Here is an 18,334-nt window from a genome sequence, read left to right on the forward strand (position 1 = left end):
CTGTGAGGTTCAACTAGTTACCACCCATGACAAGACAACAAACTGTTTCCCCAGCTGAATGCCTTTCTCAGAGATCAGGTGCCTGGCAAAAAGTATGAAAACTGCAAGAGCAACCCTCAGCTCTGTCACAATGGGAACTGTGGTCATAGCTCCAGAAACTAACTGCTACATCTCCTCATTCATGTAAGGGGAGTTTGATCCATCTGGGGAGTTAAGATGCCCCAAATTTTTCAGAGTTCCTTTAAGCAAGCACATGTCACAGGGAGTCTTCCACAGTCTTAAAGGTGAAAGCAGCTAGCCAGAAGGCAATCAGAATACACAAGCCTTTTTACATAGGAACTTTTATTCTCATTGAGATCTGTACATTCAAGTTGCACATACTTGTAAATCTTTGATGGAACTGGAGCACTGGATCACAAGAGTCTGGTCTGTTCGAAGAGTTTTAAGTTTATGCCTCAAAAGTAGCCAGGAAACTTGTGACAATTTCCTTCAACTTAGCTTCCGTCTGGTCAGAGATCTTCCCTTCAGTCCTGTTGAAAGAGTTTAGTTAAACTTCTGACACAGAAATAGATGGTCAATCCCTAAGACAAAGGCTTCACAGCAAATCTTCCCATTCCTAAAAAAATTAGTAGATGAATTAAAACATTTTTGTTTGATGCATGAATTTGTGCTACTAACAAGACACCCTTTTTTCCATTTTAAGCATCAACTGGATTTCCTAAGAACCAAAGTCATGAAGCTGAGCTCTGGAAAGCTGGAAGACTGATTTAATTTCCAGTTCTGGTACAGGTAGCTTAAGGCCTGATGTTCTGGGATACACTAAATTAACAGTTCAGTGACCATTATCTGCACTCCAGCCATCAAATCAATACCCTTGGGATCAAGCAGGATAAATCATCATACCTGATTGTGGAGAGAAGGGCCTGGTGCTGGCTGAGTACATGAGCTAGGAAAGCACTCTCAAATTTAGTAATTTTGCTAGGCTCCAGCTTGTCCAAGTGACCTTTTACACCAGCATAGATGACTGCAACCTGCTCCTCGATAGCCATGGGAACTGCAGAAAAAGAGAGCACTCACACCATCAGTAACTCACATCAGGACGCATCAGTACTATGCAGTCCTTTCTTTGAAGATCAACTGCACATATACAACACAATTCAAGCAAGTCTGCATTTACCATGTGCACAGAATGGACATGGTAAATTCTGCAACCAAGACCAGTCTTGTTAGCACAAGAGACCAATGTGAAATGCAGACTTTAAGTTCAAGACACTCACCATACTGTCCTTGTTTGAGAAGCTCTGTCAGACGTACACCACGGTTCAGCAGCTGTTGTGTAGCAGCATCCAGATCAGAGCCAAACTGGGCAAATGCAGCTACTTCACGATATTGAGCCAATTCCAGCTTCATGGTACCTGCCACCTACAACACAAGATACAGATCATACTGAGTTTGATGACCTTTTAAACATATTTCAGAGTTTGCAGGCTGTTATCTTCAGATGACAATTCTCAAAAGTCAGCTTTGCTTTCCATACCAGAAAAGTGAATCCCAAGATTCTGACAGATGATTTACACTTCTAAACATCCCACCTTTTAGTATAAGCATGCCTCCCTGTCTTGGGGTGACTGTATGATGCTTGTATCCCCAAATCATCTGTTGGTGGTGAATATTAAATTCTGCAGCTTTAAGACTGGTTCCAGGAGTGAAGCAGGGAGAGAAAGAGGTGCAGAGTTGTTATCAGAGACTGCATTTGCTCCCCCACATTCTTCACACAGACTGTGTTGTCTGCAGTAAACAGCAGAAGAAGGCTGCTTTTTGCTTTTAGTTAGTTTTTCTGGCTAACTGAGGCAAAGGAGTTCCCCTGGACTGTTATTTTCCTTTTTTCCTGGAATTGTTTGAACCTGCTCTGGACCAAAAACCCAGAAAAGCACTGGGAGCTCACACCTGTGGCCCACCAGGCCTGGTCTGGGCCGCAGCATTTCCCAGCGCTGGAGGGACTGAGAACAGACTGAGAGAGTCAGGCTGTGACCCACAGAAGGGATTCTTCTGAGTTTGTCAACTCCTTCAGAATGGCAAGAGGTTTTGCTGTTTGGTATTGTTCAATTTTGTGCTGGGAAGTGCTTTGTCAGTTAAATAAACAGGTTTTTTTTTCCCCCACTTCTCTCTGAGGGAATATTTTTTCCCCAAACCAGTTGAGGGCCCCCATTCAGAGGTTTCCTCCTAAATTTGCCCTAAACCAGGACACTCCCTAAAACAGTGACCATTGATATTAAACCTCTAATTCCATATATGGACTAAAAGCACAGGGTTAAGAGAGCATTCTCTATTTCTAGTGAGATCAGTACCCAGCTCACCATACTGAAACATAATCCTACATCTTTATGCAGATACTATTTTCTCCCCCACCTCACTCAACAAGTAATGGAAGTATCAAAGCGATCCCTAAAGTTTATTCTTTTATAGTTTCATAACACTGAGGAATTCAAAGCTTTATTCCCTCTCTATTCACAGCTCTTTAGAGTGAAATGGGTTGGAAGCCCTACACACTACTCATCTCTAGCAAGAGGAGCAGCAGTTTCATGCTTACCTGCTTCATAGCCCTGGTCTGAGCAGCAGAACCTACACGGGACACAGACAGACCAACATTGATGGCTGGACGGATACCTTTGTAGAACAACTCAGTTTCCAAGAAAATCTGTAAGAGAGAATTGGTTTATTATCTTGGTCAGAAGCTTGGAAACCTCCTCAGAGGCCAGACAGTAAGTAACACAGATGTACACTGGGATGTGAAGAAGTCCTACCTGTCCATCAGTGATGGAGATGACATTGGTTGGAATGTAAGCAGACACATCCCCAGCCTGAGTCTCGATGACAGGCAAGGCGGTCAGAGAGCCGCCCCCGAAGGAGTCATTCATTTTGGCTGCTCTCTCCAGCAGGCGGGAGTGCAGGTAGAACACATCACCCGGGTAAGCCTCTCGGCCAGGGGGGCGGCGCAGCAGCAGAGACATCTGACGATAGGCAACAGCCTGCATGGTAAAAAGCAAGCTTTCTGACCTCAGAAGCTCATTTAACATTTTGGATTTCTAAACCTGAGGTGATCTTACAGCTACAAACACCGTGTTAGACTATGAGGCCTATAAACAATGTTTCCTGACCTGCTTGGACAAGTCATCATAGATGATTAACGCGTGTTTTCCATTGTCTCTGAAATATTCACCCATGGAGCAGCCAGAATAGGGAGCCAGATACTGAAGGGGTGCTGCATCAGATGCTGTGGCAGACACCACAATAGTGTACTTCATAGCATCTGGAAAGAATTGGAGAAACACATCACTGAGCATATTACCTCACCATGCCTGTTACAGCAAATACAACAAACATGTGAAGTAATAAGTTACTAAAGCAAGCTTGGGCAGCATCACTACATTGTTACAGGAAAGTCCACTACTAGATTAACATGTCTGTTAGATCAACTAACTCAAGTTCCAAGAGCAAGTTCACAGCCACCTAACACTTGCAGGCTTCTTTCTCATTTAAAATTAAGTTTAAACTTTAACCAAGACATACTTTTGTTCTAGAAGTAATTCAGCCTGAAAGTCCATGGTTTCCTGGCTGCTGCAAGGCAACACTTTCATTTGTTTCAAAGTTCCAAAGAAATTACTGTCCTAAAATGTGGGTTTTTTTCCTGCTAGTTATGACTCTGCTTGATCAGCAGACAAGAGGTAAGGTACCTGATCTCTATCAATCTCTGTTACATTGCAGCCTTGGTCAATTGTTATTGAAAAGATGCTATCATTTAATCCCTTATGCTTCGGCAGTCAAATCTTTCCACTTAAATTTTAACTGTCATTCACACATACATGCATATAAAACACATCACGTCCATATAAATACTTGTAGGCCATAGCTTGTCACCAGGCCTGCCAAGAGAAACCTCTCAACTCTGCTAGGAAAAATAAAGCTGACTTTTCCAGAAGAAAATCAGCAGTTTTGGGACCTCAAAATGAGTCTTCTAATGCAATGTAGCAAAAATAAGGGGTTGTTTTCCCCCCAGATATCTAGAAAAATTTTTTGTCCACAAAAGTAGTTCATTCATTTAATGAAAAAAGGAATTCTGTCTATACTTGCAGCTAGGAGAGGCCACAGCAGTATTCAGCATTACAATGAGAACAGATGTCACTAGTTACCAGGCTCAACCATCTTAAAAAATCTGTACCTGCATCAGTGAGCCTCTTCACCAACTGAGCAACAGTAGATCTCTTCTGGCCAATTGCAACATAGATACAATATAGCTTCTTCTTCTCATCTGTCCCATCATTAAAACGTTTCTGGTTGATTATTGTATCAATTGCAATTGAAGTTTTCCTGGTTAACACAGAGGTTGATAAGTTAAGCTGCCTGCAGTTCTCCCAACCTCTACACAGTTTTGTGTTCAGTTCTGTACATTTTTGGCTTGGGCATTTAACTTACCCAGTCTGCCTGTCACCAATTATGAGTTCACGCTGGCCACGACCAATTGGCACCAAGCTGTCTACAGCCTTAATCCCAGTCTGCATAGGTTCACGCACAGAGATTCTAGGAATGATCCCAGGGGCCTTTAAGCCAACTCTCCTACGTGTCTTAGATGCAATAGAACCCTTAAAAAGAGGAAAGAAACTGTTGCCGTCTGTATCACACACATACAAGCAGAGGTAGTAAGCACCTAGTTACACTTACCTTCCCATCAATTGGATTACCCAGGGCATCTACAACACGGCCCAGCAGCTCTTCCCCAACTGGAACATCCACAATGGCACCAGTCCTCTTCACAACATCCCCCTCCTTGATCAGTCTGTCATTACCAAACACAACAACACCAACGTTGTCGGGCTCCAAATTCAAGGACATACCCTAGGACAAAGGTCACATTATTCTGAGAAAACCCATACCAACATCTACAAAAACTGTCACAGTTTAATACCAATGTGATCATTCTACAGTGTAGAGTATGCCACATAATCTACCTCAATCTTATTTGTAATGTTCTGCTTTTATGAACAATGCACCTATTTCCATATTGGTTAGAGAACCTGCTTGCCTAAGCCTTCAATTTATGACATAATTATACTGCAGCAGTCTAGCATTGTCATTTATCTCACTAAAAAGAACAGAAAGGATAAGCAGGATTCAAATACAACATTTATCTCTTGCCTAAGTACTGTATGAGGGAAAAACACTATCTTATTCTCTGGCCAAGGTGAGTTAGGTTATTAAAAATATTGGAAGAGCTGTTGCAGTACTCTCAGAACAGTCAGACAGCTTTTTTATTCTAATGTAGAATGAGGCTGTTATTCAACGGTAAACAAAAAAGGCAGCATGAAACCCAAGACAACACAATCCAATAGCACATTAGTTCTTTTACTTCCTAGATGATGACACACAAAATTCAAATGTTAGCCAAGAACCAGACACTGAAAGCCAAGTGTCATGAATTCAAAGAATATTTGCTTTTTGTAGTATTATATTAACTAGCTACTACTTATTAAAGTTGAAATTAAGTTTGCAAGAGGTTCATACAGGTACCTCCAAGAACAGCCTCATTCTCCTTTAAAAGTCTTTATTTTTTAAAATATAGATTCCTAGGCTAAAGAAAGTGCTTTAGTGAAAGCTTACCTTCAGTCCAGAAGAGAATTCAACCATTTCTTCTGCTTGGACATTTCTTAGGCCATACACACGGGCAATACCATCACCAATTGAGAGCACACGGCCAGTCTCCTCAAGTTCAGCAGAGGTGTCAGCTCCCAAAATACGTTCCTCAAGAATAGAGGATACCTCAGCAGTACCTGGCACATTAAGGCAAGATATGAATACAGTAAGCTTGTCTTGAATTCACAGGCCAAGGTGCCCTCTCTGGTATCCCATGAGGTCTAACAAGCAACATGCTAGATGCATAAGATAAATAACAGCTTCTGTATTCCCAGCTAAGAAAAGCAGCTTCAATGCATGATTACAAGACAGCTTCAATTAAAACATTGATGACTGTTTAGTTACCAGTTTCCTTCATTATGTCTTACACTATTAACAATTTCTCCCTCTAGAAAGAAATTAGATCAAATTAGGCTAAGAAGAGACATTTTCACTCCACTTGCAGAGAGGTTACTTAAACTGGAGGCATCAAAACACCCTGTGATTTGTAATCCAAGATCGAAACATATTTAAAGGAACTTGATACATTTAAGAAGTTGTTCAATATAAGCTGCAAAAATGTATTCTTCATACTCCTCAAATTTGTTTGGCAGTGTGCCTCCAACAACCCTTTATTTTCCCAGCCAGGAAATAGTAAATAAAAAAATTGTGAAATTTTTATTTCCTAATACATTTAATAACCCCAAGCCACTTTAAAAATTGCATATGAGCCACTATCAAAAACATAGCTATGCAGGGCGACTGCTTTCTCTAAACACCAAAATGCTGGCAGCAAAAAGGTATGCTCAAGGACAAAACTGGCAGGCCTGGGAGTCATCTGTTCCTTCATAGTGCTACAAGACAGAAAACTAGAATTTGAGGCTTTTTTTTCCCCAAATAATTCTGCAAGAGTTCTGAATATCAGAATAAGATAATCCTGAATTAAAGCCTCACAAAGTGGGTAAACTGCATAAACTGACATGTCACATTCCTTGGTTTGGGCATAATCCAAATAATTATTAAAGTGAAGTCTGCTGGATGTGACTGCAAAAGTTCAGTTAAATACTGTCAGTACATAAATGTCCTCAAGCATTCTGTCGACTGATACACACATCATATTCAAATTCCCTTTTGTCTGATAGAGCAAGTTCTTAAACCACACTGTTATATGAAGACGTTCCTCAGACTCACCAGTTTTCTGAAAGCATGTTTTGGAGGCATGGAGGTTTCTTGTAGCAACAAACGCTGCACCCAGGGTGTTTCTGGAAATCTAAAACAAGTAATTTTTCAGTAACAGTGAAATTTCCTCATTCATTAAAAAAAAAAAAAAAAAAAAAAAAAAAAAAGTTGAGAGATAATAGTGACATTTTTGATCATGAACTTATAAATTTAATGTGTCTCAGTTTTGAGTTTAGCTCCACAGCACTCCAATCACGGGTTTTAGTTATGGAACCAAGTCCAGCACTACTAAGCAAGGACAACTGCCAAAAGAGATTGCTCTAAATTATTAGCTGCATTTTTCTGCATTGCACTGCTGTCACCACCACAGTACCACAGCAGATCCCAAAGCAACACCTCCTCTCGCTTGCCACCTTTGTGCTGAACATCAAATGCTTGGGGCTGAAAGAAATCACAACTCTCACAGTTCTCGACAAGGGAGAAATAAGTGTGTCTTCTAAGGGTTGGCCTTCTTAAAAAAAAAAAAAAAATCTACAAAATTTCTGGTATGGCTAAAATATATACGAGAGCAAGAACAAAGACCAAAAAAATAAAACTGTGATAATGAATGCAATAAAATGTTATAATCCTATGTCCTAAGTAAAGCTCCCAGTGCAGATCCAGGCCTCGTTAATGGTATTTCTCTGAACGACTGGGCAGGCCTCTCCTCCCTTCACCTTTACAAGGGACACCAGAGGGAACAGGTCGGGACAGATCTTTACACCATCGCTCCCCCCACCAACACGGGGAGGAGGGGGAACCACCTAGCAAAGCTTTGCAGCGCAAATTCCTCACTTTGATTGGGATCTGGCAGCTTTCAGACATTAACCTGAACGCAAACAGCGTCAAGCGACATCACCGAGGAAGGACAGGCCGTTCTCTAGACCCTCCCCCACCTCCCAAGGGAGGGCATCCTCGCTCTCTTAGTAGTAGGTCTGGCCCCGCTGAGACCTAGCGCTAAGGCGAGGCCCCCATCCCAAACTCCCGAGAGCGGGAGGCCACAGTCTCTCAATGTCACCGCGGCCCCCAAGATGGCGGCGGCCGCTTCCCACCTACCACCTCCGCTCACTGCAGGGAGTGGAGAGCGCACTCACCAAGCCTCCCTGCCGAGGCAGGGAGCGGGCGAGGGAGGCAGCCACGCGAGCGGAGAACATGACGACAGCGACGACTCCTTTAAGGAAGCCTGAAGCAGAGAGAAAACAAGCGACAACCACACACTATCTCCCCAAAATGGCAGCAGCTCACTCCGCCTCTTATTACGACGAGGCCGCGCCCAGGAAGCAGGTCCGGGAGGGGCGAGGCCGGGAATTGCTTCCTCCGCTAGTCTTCTCAAGTGTCCTGGCACCTTGCATCTCTCGCGTCTCTGAGCGATGGGGAAACAGATGCATACTTTTATATATAAAGTGCCCTTGAGATGTTCCTCGGTGGGCGGAAAAGACGGAGTGGCGCCGGGGCAAGACAAGACAAGGGACATGAGAACCTGAGAAAGGTGGGAGCCGTTGTGAGGTGCACGAAGTTGGGATGTGTGGATTATGGGACAGAAACATGAGCATAGGGTAGAAATGTGAGGGGCTGGGAGGCAGAGGGTGGTGGTGTGGGGCAGGGGGTAGTTGGGGGAATGACCTCAACACCAATTTCTGGGAGCTGTGGGTGCTTGCACTCCTGACCGCCCCTGTCTCAATGTAGCAGCTGGGTAGTAGAAGAAGTATGGTAGAGAATTGCTGGCATCTCGCCTGTGCTCTGGAAATGGTTAAAAGGAATGTCATGTGCGGCGTATTGTTGGTTTTCTTACTGTTGTATGGAAAATCATGCTAAGAAAAGCCAGTGTCTATAAAAGAGATGGGGGAGTCCTGCAACTTTATTCAAATAAATTGAGAGAGTCCACTGAGGCACACGCCTACGGGGTTTTCAGACGCAGCCTCCTTTTATCCTAAACTCCCGGCCGTATGTTGCTCTCTTCCTTGCCCCACAGGCTGAGGTACTAGGAAGGTAAAGTCTTCCTGAAGTGCCTACCACATGCTCCCCCTTGAACCTACTGTTTTACCCCAAAGTTCAAAAACTCGGGCTTGTGCAGACCCACTTGTCTGTTTCAGGAGCCAAGCTGTCTGGGTTCTGTAACAAACCTGGTGCTTGAAGTTAATAGAGACATTAAGACCCATTTCAAAGATGTTAACACCCATACCCTCGCCCATATAATTGTTTGTAAAGACATTAGCACACATCTTTCGTATCACTGTTGCTACAGAGAATCTTCAATTTAGTCTGCTGACAAGTGAAACATGAAAGCTGGCCTTACCAGTGCCGTCAGAAGTGATGGTGACAGGACAGCAGCATCAGAAGCTGAGGAAGACCTCATCGCAAGAGGCTCACCTGCTTTAAGTACATGGGGATCTTCATTCTCATGAGCTGTCTGCCAAGGTCTAACCTGGTGGGAACAGCACTTAGCAACAAGACCTATATGTGAGACACAGGATTTAGTCTGCCAGGGAAAAAGTACCAAAACTCAGGCACAGTGTGATGGTGTCCCCTTGGTAATCCAGAGAAGTTGTTAAAGACAGATCCCAGTAGACATTTCTGGAAATTGAAATCGTCAAGTGAAAAGTCCTCAACCATTTTTGCATGTGTTCCAACATGATGCTTCCGCAATGTTTCTCATGCTGATTATTTCAGTAATCATTTCAAATTGCGTGTAACTGCCTGAAATAAACAGTGATTTAAATAACCCATCTAAGACTCATGCATTTGTAATTTATTGCTAAAGAAAGGTGGTTCTTTGATAATTGTTTAAAAGATTTGACTCAGAAGATGCATTTTAATGACCTATTTTTTAACGAGGAGGACAACTTTTATATGAATTCCTATAGGCAGCAATATACAAGCTATTAATATTTAAATTTTTACTCTTTAACTTAAAAATATGATTTAAGCCTATTTGATGAAGGGTTTTATACACCTTTTTTTGTAATTTGCCTTATGATATGCATAAAACATACAATTCCATCAAAAATGAAATCCTGATGTGACAGGACCTTTCACCCCTGAGACTTATCTACCTCCCCATGGCTAAACTAGGCCAGAATGGTTTGTCATGTGATGAATTATCTCAGCTGAAAACACCCTTAGCCAGCAATAAACATCCTGCCTTGAATGCATGAAAAAGGAGAAGCAAAAAATTCTGACAAACACAAGCACTTTTACAAACTATAAAAGACCACTATGATTTTTCATAAAATCAGAAATCTCTTATACACTGTCTGAGTGGGTGGAGAGTTCTCCTTGATGCTGAGATGTTGGTATCAAGTTACTTCCCTGGAGATTAGGAGACTTCTGCACACTACTGTCATGTGTTGGTGACATTGGCTCCTAATCTATAGTATTTCTTTGCTAGCTGTAACATAGGTACATAGGTTTATTATCATGCACTGTCTTATGAATCTACTAGTGTTTCTTTTGATTATCCTGTGTAGTAAGCCTGTTAAAGTCTTACGTCTGGTTTCTTTCCTTGTGTCTATTAAATAAACAATTAATGTTGTGATAGACCTAACCAGTCATTATTAAGAACTTGTGAACGAGAGTGGGCTTTGGGGTGCTGGCCCCCTCAGTAAAGCTGCTGTCTACTGCCAGAAACCTGGGCAAAGGCAGGGACTTGTCTAAGCTCTCTCGTCTCATTCTTAACACCTGTCAGATAATTTTACTAATTCAAGACTATTTCTTTAAAACTATTATGTGTAGGGGAAAAGCAAATTATTTCAGAATATTTGTAGCATTTAAAGCTACTTTGGTAAAACCATTAACTGCATCCAGTGAGTTGAACTGGGTTTTCTTTATTTTTATTATTAATATTATTATTTTGTGTTATTATATATGTGTTTGAAGAGTTCAAAGCTAGGAAACTGGGTTCTGCTGGGCTGGGTCATAGAAATATTTGGGGTGGAAAATACCTCTAAGATTCAGTCCAACTGCTAACCCAGCACTGCCCTGTTCACCACTAAATCACATCCCCAAGTGCCACATCCACATGTCTCTTAAATCCTTCCAGGGATGATGACTCCACCACTGCCCTGGGCAGCCTATTCCAGTGCTTGACAAACCTTTCTGTGAAGACATTTTCCCTAATATCCAATCTAAACCTCATCTGGCATAACTTAAGGCCATTTCCTCTTGTCCTACAGTTTGTTACCTGGAAGAAGATGCTAACCTCCCTTTCAGGAAATTATAGAGATGAGATCTCTCCCAAGTCTTCTTTTCTCTAGACTAAACAACCCCAGCTCCCTCAGATGCTTCAGACCCTTCCCCAGCTCCATTGCTCTTCTCTGACCACACTCCAGCCCTTCAATGTCTTTCTTGGAGTGAGGGGCCCAGAACTTAACACAGAATTGAAGGTGCAGCCTCACCAGTTCTGAGTACAGAGACCATCACTTCCCTCATCCTGTTGGTCACGCTATTTGTGATACAGGTCAGGATGCCATTGGCCTTCTTGGCCACCTGGGCACACTGCTGGCTCATGTTCAGCTGGCTGTTGACCAGCATTCCCAGGTCCTTTTCTGCCAGGCAGCTTTCCAGCCACTCTGCCCCCAATCTGCATTGGGGTTTTTGTTACCCAAGTGCAGGACTGTGAGGCTGGGTGGGGGTGGGCCCACCTCAGCCCTGCTCTCAGACCACCCCCTCTTTCTAACTGCTGTCAGGTCCCCTGTGGGAAGAGATGGGATAGAATTGAGCTGTGAGCTGTGGGACACACCTGAAGAAGCACATGGCAGCGCAGACACACTTGTCTCCATCTGACCTTGGGGGGAAGAGATGCCACATGGCAGACCCCTATGGAGAGGAAGCTGACTGGCAAGTGAACAGCATGTGATCACCCCATATAAGGACATTAAGAAAGTGTATTGGTGACGTGGCAATGTGAGATAGGTCACATAGTGAAAATTACCATATAAGGAAATACTGTGCCTTGAAAATGTATATAAAATCAGCTCATTTTTTAATACAGGATTCAGATTCCCTGCCAGTCTGAGTCCGTGCCTCAGTCATTCATTCCTCCAGTAGGGTGACTCTACACAGGGGCAACTGGGACTTAGGTGGGAGGCTTGAGGTGGTGGGGCCGCCTTGGAGGAAAAGCTCCAGTGGGTAACTGTGGAGCAGGGTGCAGCTGTCATGGTGCAGGGTTTTGGGAGGTGGCCCCATCCAAGGGCTGCCTGAGGTTGGGACTGGATGCCTCCTACCCGCCTAGGGACTCATTGCTGGCCCAGCTCACACCCTAGTGGATGTGTGCCAGGTAGGGCTAGTGCCATGAGCCCCATCCCCGGGGTGGGCAAGGTCCCGGCACAAAGCTAGCCCCAGTGTATTATCGGAGGCTTCACCCTGCTCTCCTAGAGGGTCTCTTCCAGCCCCTCCACACTAGCACCCAATTGGTTATGGTGAAGGTTTTGCTGGGCCATGGCAGTGTCACTGCGCCTGGCACTCTGGCGTGTGCAGTGCAGGAATAGAAATGCGCCCATGATGTTTCCTTTCCCTCTTGAGCTTTGGGGGCAGGTGGTTGCTGAGTGAGTTTTGTAGCAGTGAACTGTGTTCACCCACTTCAACCTCCACTGCCTACTAGATAACAGCCCCAGCTCACTCACCATTAAGTATAAGCCCACAGCTGGTTTAACATTATGAAGATCTTGTGTGCCTGAAGATTTTTCATTTCAAGTCTTTCCCACTAGAGAGAGTGGCAGAAAGATCAAATTCATCCTTTGTTTGTGAAGTTGGCTTTCTTGCAGTATTACAGTTTTCATCTACATGTACTTAGTGCACTTTGCTTCTAAGGGTGTGATGGTTTTCTCCCCACAATAGTTCAGGGTGATGTTTGCTGTGTATAGTGTATGTGGCCAAGATGCTGGTATGGCAGAAACAGAAAGGCAGATGTTTTAGAATCCCAGAAGATAAGGGCTAATGTGTATGTCACAAACACTGATACCCAGATGGCTGTGGAGCCAAGCAATGATTGTTGGCAATAACATGCTATGAGAAAGAACAGGATGTGGCTAGAGGATGGGCCATACAAAGGTAGGGCAGCATTTTTCTGGGACAAATATCCTTGTTCTGGCTTCTGGAGATAAGCACAACACAGTACAGTGCAGAAATGAGGTCAAGAAGCAGGCATGGACTTTTAACCAAAAATTGGTAAAAATAAAAAAACTCTTTAACACTAATGTAGCATTAAGAAACAGGCATTCTTTATTCGGCCACATGCACAAAGGGATACCTTCTCCAAAATGTCACGCATGCTGAGTACAGAAAAAGTTCCTGTTTATGTATTATGTTTTACATGCATATTCATTGATTTTCCCAAAATAAACATAGATATGATAATAATTTCCCCAAAATCATTAATATATGTTCCCTCCCCTTTACACACACATTCTTTCCTGGGGGTCTCTTTGGTGGTCCCTGGTGGTCAGCGACCCCAAAATCATACCTGACTGCCTAGTGAACTGGTAAAAGTTGGCACAACTGGGCTGGTTGCTTTCCAGTTCTTCCTACAGAATAAGTATTGTGTGGTTCCACAGCCCAGTGGTTTTTGAAGAATAAACATTGTATTAGCCCACGAGGTAGAAATGATTTTTCATCCGGCAACAGACTGTCGAGCAAAAGCCAACCCAGTAGGGGGGAAATCAAGACCATCTGAGACCCCTGAACTCTTCAACCCATCTCCAGGAAGGTCTAGAAGAACGGACTGCACATGATAACTAATTTGCATAGAAAATTATAAACTTCTCTCCAAGGTAGGGAAAACATCTATAAAAAGGTACCCCCACCAAGCCCAGGTACACATGCAATCCAGAATCCTGGAGACACCATTAACCTGAATCAACACTGCAGCAAGGAATGGTGATCTCTTTCTTCCTTTCTCTCCCTCTTTAATCTGTCTCTCTTTCCTTTCACCTTACCCCTTTATCCAAAACCGTCTGCTGTGTGCTTATACTAGATCAGGAACTAACTTATACCAATTTCCATGACAAGTGTTTAACTTACTAATAAAACTTTGTAGTCTTTTGTGAACCCTCCAACTTTTGTAATTTCTTTCGACCACAAGCGTCTGCAAATCTTGGGTGCTCCCTTCCCCTTAAGTAGGGGATGCAATATTTTTTATTGGCGCCATGGATAGGGTGCCGTAGTTGAAGGTGTTTGTGCAGGATACCATCACTTTTCTCATGAGTTTTGGGCAGGGAGTGCTGGGAAGCGATCCTTTGGCTGTTAACAGCTGGGAGGGATCCAAGCAGCTGCAAACCATGACTGTCCGACTGTCCAGAAAATGTCAGTGCTTGAATCTCCCCCATTTTGGAGAAATTGAGAGAATATAATGTCTGCCTCACTCCACTGGGCATGGAATGGGCAAATGGAAATTGGTATAGCCCTGAGGCTGCAGTTAAACAGATAAATGCGGGTTTAAGCAAACAAAAGGTATGAAAGGGGAAAGGATCTCTGCAGGATTTGGTTAAAGGATTGTAGGATCAGTTAAATGCGGAGAGGGAAAGCAGGCTGGGGCTGTAAGTGTAGGACAGGAATTTGCAGAGGCACTTAATGGAGCATATAGGAAAAAAGGAATAAACATATGTCCTGGGTTACAATGTGGGTTGTAACCAAACGATGTATTCTACTCCCATCTACATTATTCCTGATGAACTGTTAATGGTGGGTCATTTGCAACAGTTGCCCAGTGCACACCTAACCCCCCCCAAGGTGCAAGCTGTGTTAGATAAGGAAAAGAAGCAAACCCTGCACGGCAGAGTAGTGTTTCTTTGTCTTCACAAATTGACTCAGCCATGATAACTACACTCAGCCCAAAGGGGTCATCTCTGCCAATGGGCAGCTGTAATGACTTAAGCCATCAAGGACTCCCCAAGATATCCTATGACTCGTAGGATTACATCATTCCATTGTGAAATTCCCTGCCCTGGGGGAGGTATTGAACATTCCTGCCTGAATCTGACCATATATAATCTGGGCGCCTTGGGGAATTGGGACATCACCAGATCCAGAGGCAGACCCAAACTTCCACAGGAAGACCATACCTTCCACAGGACCACTGCTCTCAACTGCAACCATCATTTCAACAGGACTGCAATCACTACTTGATAAGACTGCGACTATCACCCTGACCAACAGGGTGCCAGGTTGTACTCTGACTTTGTGGGTTTAAACCAGTTTTTCTGTATCATTGCATTTATTGTAATCTTTTTATTAAATTTTAGCTTCGACCTGAAATCTCTCTCAAGGTATTTATGTAGAGTTCATTTCTGCCACTGGTTTACTTTTAAACCAGCACAACATGCAATGCTCTAAGGTAAATGTCCCAGTCCTCTTATCCAGGCACTAAACCACTCAGCTAGCAAGGCACCAGTGGCTTGGTTTGAAAGACAGGTGCCTGCTAGGGAAGGCAGGAGCCTCCCTTGGAATGGAAAATGTAACCCACTTCCTTCCAAATTATTATAATTTTGAAATTAAGGGATTCTCAGGTAAAGATATGAGAATAGGAATAACAGTTCTTTATTAGTATGTATAACAAGGCAAACAAACAACAATAACTATGACAGCAACAACAAACAAAACCAGAGATTCAGTAACAGTCTTCTTGGCTGCAGGTACTTTCCCCTGTGGTGCAGTGGTGGTCACAGCTGGCAGGGGGTACTGGTGGCTCCCAGTGGGCAGAGCAGGTGTGATGATTCCCCGCGGCTGCAGGGGGCGCTCTGGTGCAAGGTCGGGGAGCACGTGGTAATGGTGGCTTGGCCAGGATGGGAAGGGATGGAGGAATTGCTTGCTTCACAAATTCCCTGGGGCAGTCTGTCCCAGTGATGTGGGAAATGCAGACACATATGCAGAATGACAGCGCAGAATTTTAGAAACATATAAGATGCTTAGGAAGGTGGAGGGGAAGACAGAAATACATAGCCTATTCAGCAATTTTGTAAAAGTAGAACAACTTGTAATAAAACACATAGGAACACAACTTGTTAGGTAGAAACAAGTTGTAACAGAACACATAAAGAATTTAGTTGCTAGGTAAAGGCCATAGAGATAAGTAGTATATTATGAAAACTTAGTAAAGAAGAACTTTGGTATTGGGAAGAATCAATAAAGCAGAACCGGTGGATTGAGAAATCAGCAAGGACAAGGCTCCTGGTTTTGGCCAGAAAAAGCTGACCTGGGAATTAGCTAAGCCCCCACTGCGCCTGCCCTGAGACGGGGTCAAACCATGGACACCTGAGGAAGACATCCTTACTTCATTAGAAGACTCCCACCCGCGACCACCAGGAGGCACGGCACCGCAGAAGACTAATAATATGAATCGTAAGGAGGCGGAGAAGGGGCAGGGATGGGTGGGCAGGAGGTGTGGGTTTGTGGGATCTATGTGTATTTGAACCTGAAATCTGTCTTGACCAGGTACGCATGTATGGTGGAAATATCCCCCATGCGTCCCAGATAGAAATAAAACATACCACTTTACAATTTTAAATTGTAAAGTCCTTATTCTGCAACACACAAGTGCCCCAGCAGGACTTTCCGAAGCAGCAAGCTTGAACGGCAGGAATGAGCAAAATATCCTGGGGTGGTGGAACTGCAGGACATCTCAGCAGGCAGGGGGTGCGGGGCTACAGTGTAGCAAAAGCTCCGAGCAGTGCTGAAGAAGTGGCCAGGGCGGGACAGTGGTGACCTGGCTCCCCGCAGGGCAGGGAAAGGCACGCTTGGAATCCTAGGGCTTTTCCCTGAGGCACCCGAGCAGATGGTGAAAAAAGTCCCAGTGCAACAGCCACTTGTATGAGCAGAGCTCCACTCACGGTAGAAGAAAGGTAGCAGGAGACAGAATCCTGCAGTGATCAATTCTCCCCACAGCGCTGCAGCCTCCCTCCCCTCCGAATGCTGGGAGCAAAAGAGCCATAGGGACTGCACCCAACCCAGTTTTCTGAGTCCCAAATCTCATGGTATCTCTGCCCTACTCAGGAAACCTCAGGTAAAGAGAGAGTAGCCAGCTGCACCCCTCCCCTGAGCTGACTTATTTTGTCTCTGTTAAATATCCAGTCATTATTGTCTCCTAGCAACACGTATGAGGGTGTCATGGTTTAACATGATTTGGGTTTTAGTTAAGGAAAAATCCACGAACTGCAGAAGTGATTCCCTGTAAGGACCTTGGCAGCTTCCTTCGGACCTGACAGAATCAATCAGCTGGCTAGTTTTGAATACTGACACCCTGTTAAACCACTTAAGAAAGCTGAACATGCCTCTGTGAAATCACATTTAAAGACAAACAAGCCCTGGGAAAAACTCTATTACTTTCTGCTTTTGAACAGGTCACTGGACACTGCCTGGGCCAGGCCCCGCTCTGCCACATGGCCCAGACAGTTCAGCCTGTGGTGTGGCTCGGCTGAGATTCTGCCACTGCCAAGTTCCAACCATGGCTGGCAGGCCAGGCCAGGTTCCAACTCGGCTTCAGATGGAGCTGAGCTAGGTTCTGCACTGGCCATGAGCTGCCAAGCCATCCTGCCAGCGCCACAGAAAATCATGCAGCTAAGAACAGAGGTGGCCCTGCAGCCCTACGCAGAAAGCTGCCCTGCAACTGGAATTGAATGCGGCAGGGGCCAGAAAAGAGCCATGCAGCCAGACTGACCTCTGCCCAGCAGAGATCACATTACCATCCGCAGGCCCAGGTGAGATTTTAACTCTTTCAGTGTGTTCTGGTTTGAAAGACAGGTATCTGCTAAGAAGGCAGCAGCCTCTCTTTGAAATGGAGAGAGTAAAACCCCCTCCCTAGAAATTATTATAATTTTGGAATTAAGGGGCTTTTAGGCAAAGATAGGGGGTTAGGAATAACAGGTTTCTACTAATATATTTAACAAGACAAACAAAAAAACAACAGCTATGAAATTAACACCATCACAACAGTAACACAGTTCCAGTCCTTTTTCAGACGCAGACACCCTTTCCCTGCGCAGCAGTTACCAGTGGTGGAGGCAGGGCGCGTCCTGCGCAGCTGCAGGAGAATGGGGGTGACGGTGGCGGTGTCCTACTGTGGAGAGGGATGGAGGAGAGACCCCTCTGCTCAAAATGTTGGTTATGGTGCTCAGCAGGGTGCCTGGAGGTGGAAGGCTGAAGCAAGAAGGCAGCAGTGCAGGGTCTGACAGCAGAAAACGTGGCTCCTGGCTTTGGGATGGCAGAGCGGGGGTAGGTAGCAGCACCAGTTGTCCTCCTCTGACTCCACAAGCGAGAGAGCAAGCAGCTGTCCACACCTCTCTTATACCTGCCTCCTGATTTTGCGGTGTTCTCCCTCTTCCCCCCCCCCCCCCCACCCCCACCCTGCGAGAGAAACTCCAAAGAAAGGGACAGGGAGTCTCTCCCCTCCTCCTGTCACTAGCCATCATGCTAGGGCCTAGCCAACAGATTTCTTAGCATGACAATGGGGAAAATGGAA

The 18,334-nt window shown here is 44.5% G+C and overlaps 1 protein-coding gene across 1 annotated transcript; it reads right to left on the minus strand.

The window, feature by feature from the left end:
• Positions 1-318: 318 nt before the first annotated feature.
• LOC306814092 (ATP synthase subunit alpha, mitochondrial-like) lies at positions 319-8,258 on the minus strand. The gene is made up of 12 exons (XM_079329814.1): positions 7,980-8,258; positions 6,859-6,937; positions 5,656-5,825; positions 4,720-4,893; positions 4,474-4,640; positions 4,220-4,368; positions 3,159-3,310; positions 2,805-3,029; positions 2,591-2,698; positions 1,278-1,422; positions 904-1,054; positions 319-530 (listed from the first exon to the last, which is right to left on the minus strand). Exons 1-12 carry the CDS (start codon positions 8,037-8,039, stop codon positions 449-451), a joined length of 1,662 nt encoding a protein of 553 aa, XP_079185940.1. The 5' UTR covers positions 8,040-8,258; the 3' UTR covers positions 319-448.
• Positions 8,259-18,334: the final 10,076 nt, after the last annotated feature.

This window comes from Erithacus rubecula (genome assembly GCF_903797595.1).
Source record: "Erithacus rubecula genome assembly, contig: SUPER_W_unloc_3, whole genome shotgun sequence".
NCBI classification, from domain to species: domain Eukaryota; kingdom Metazoa; phylum Chordata; class Aves; order Passeriformes; family Muscicapidae; genus Erithacus; species Erithacus rubecula.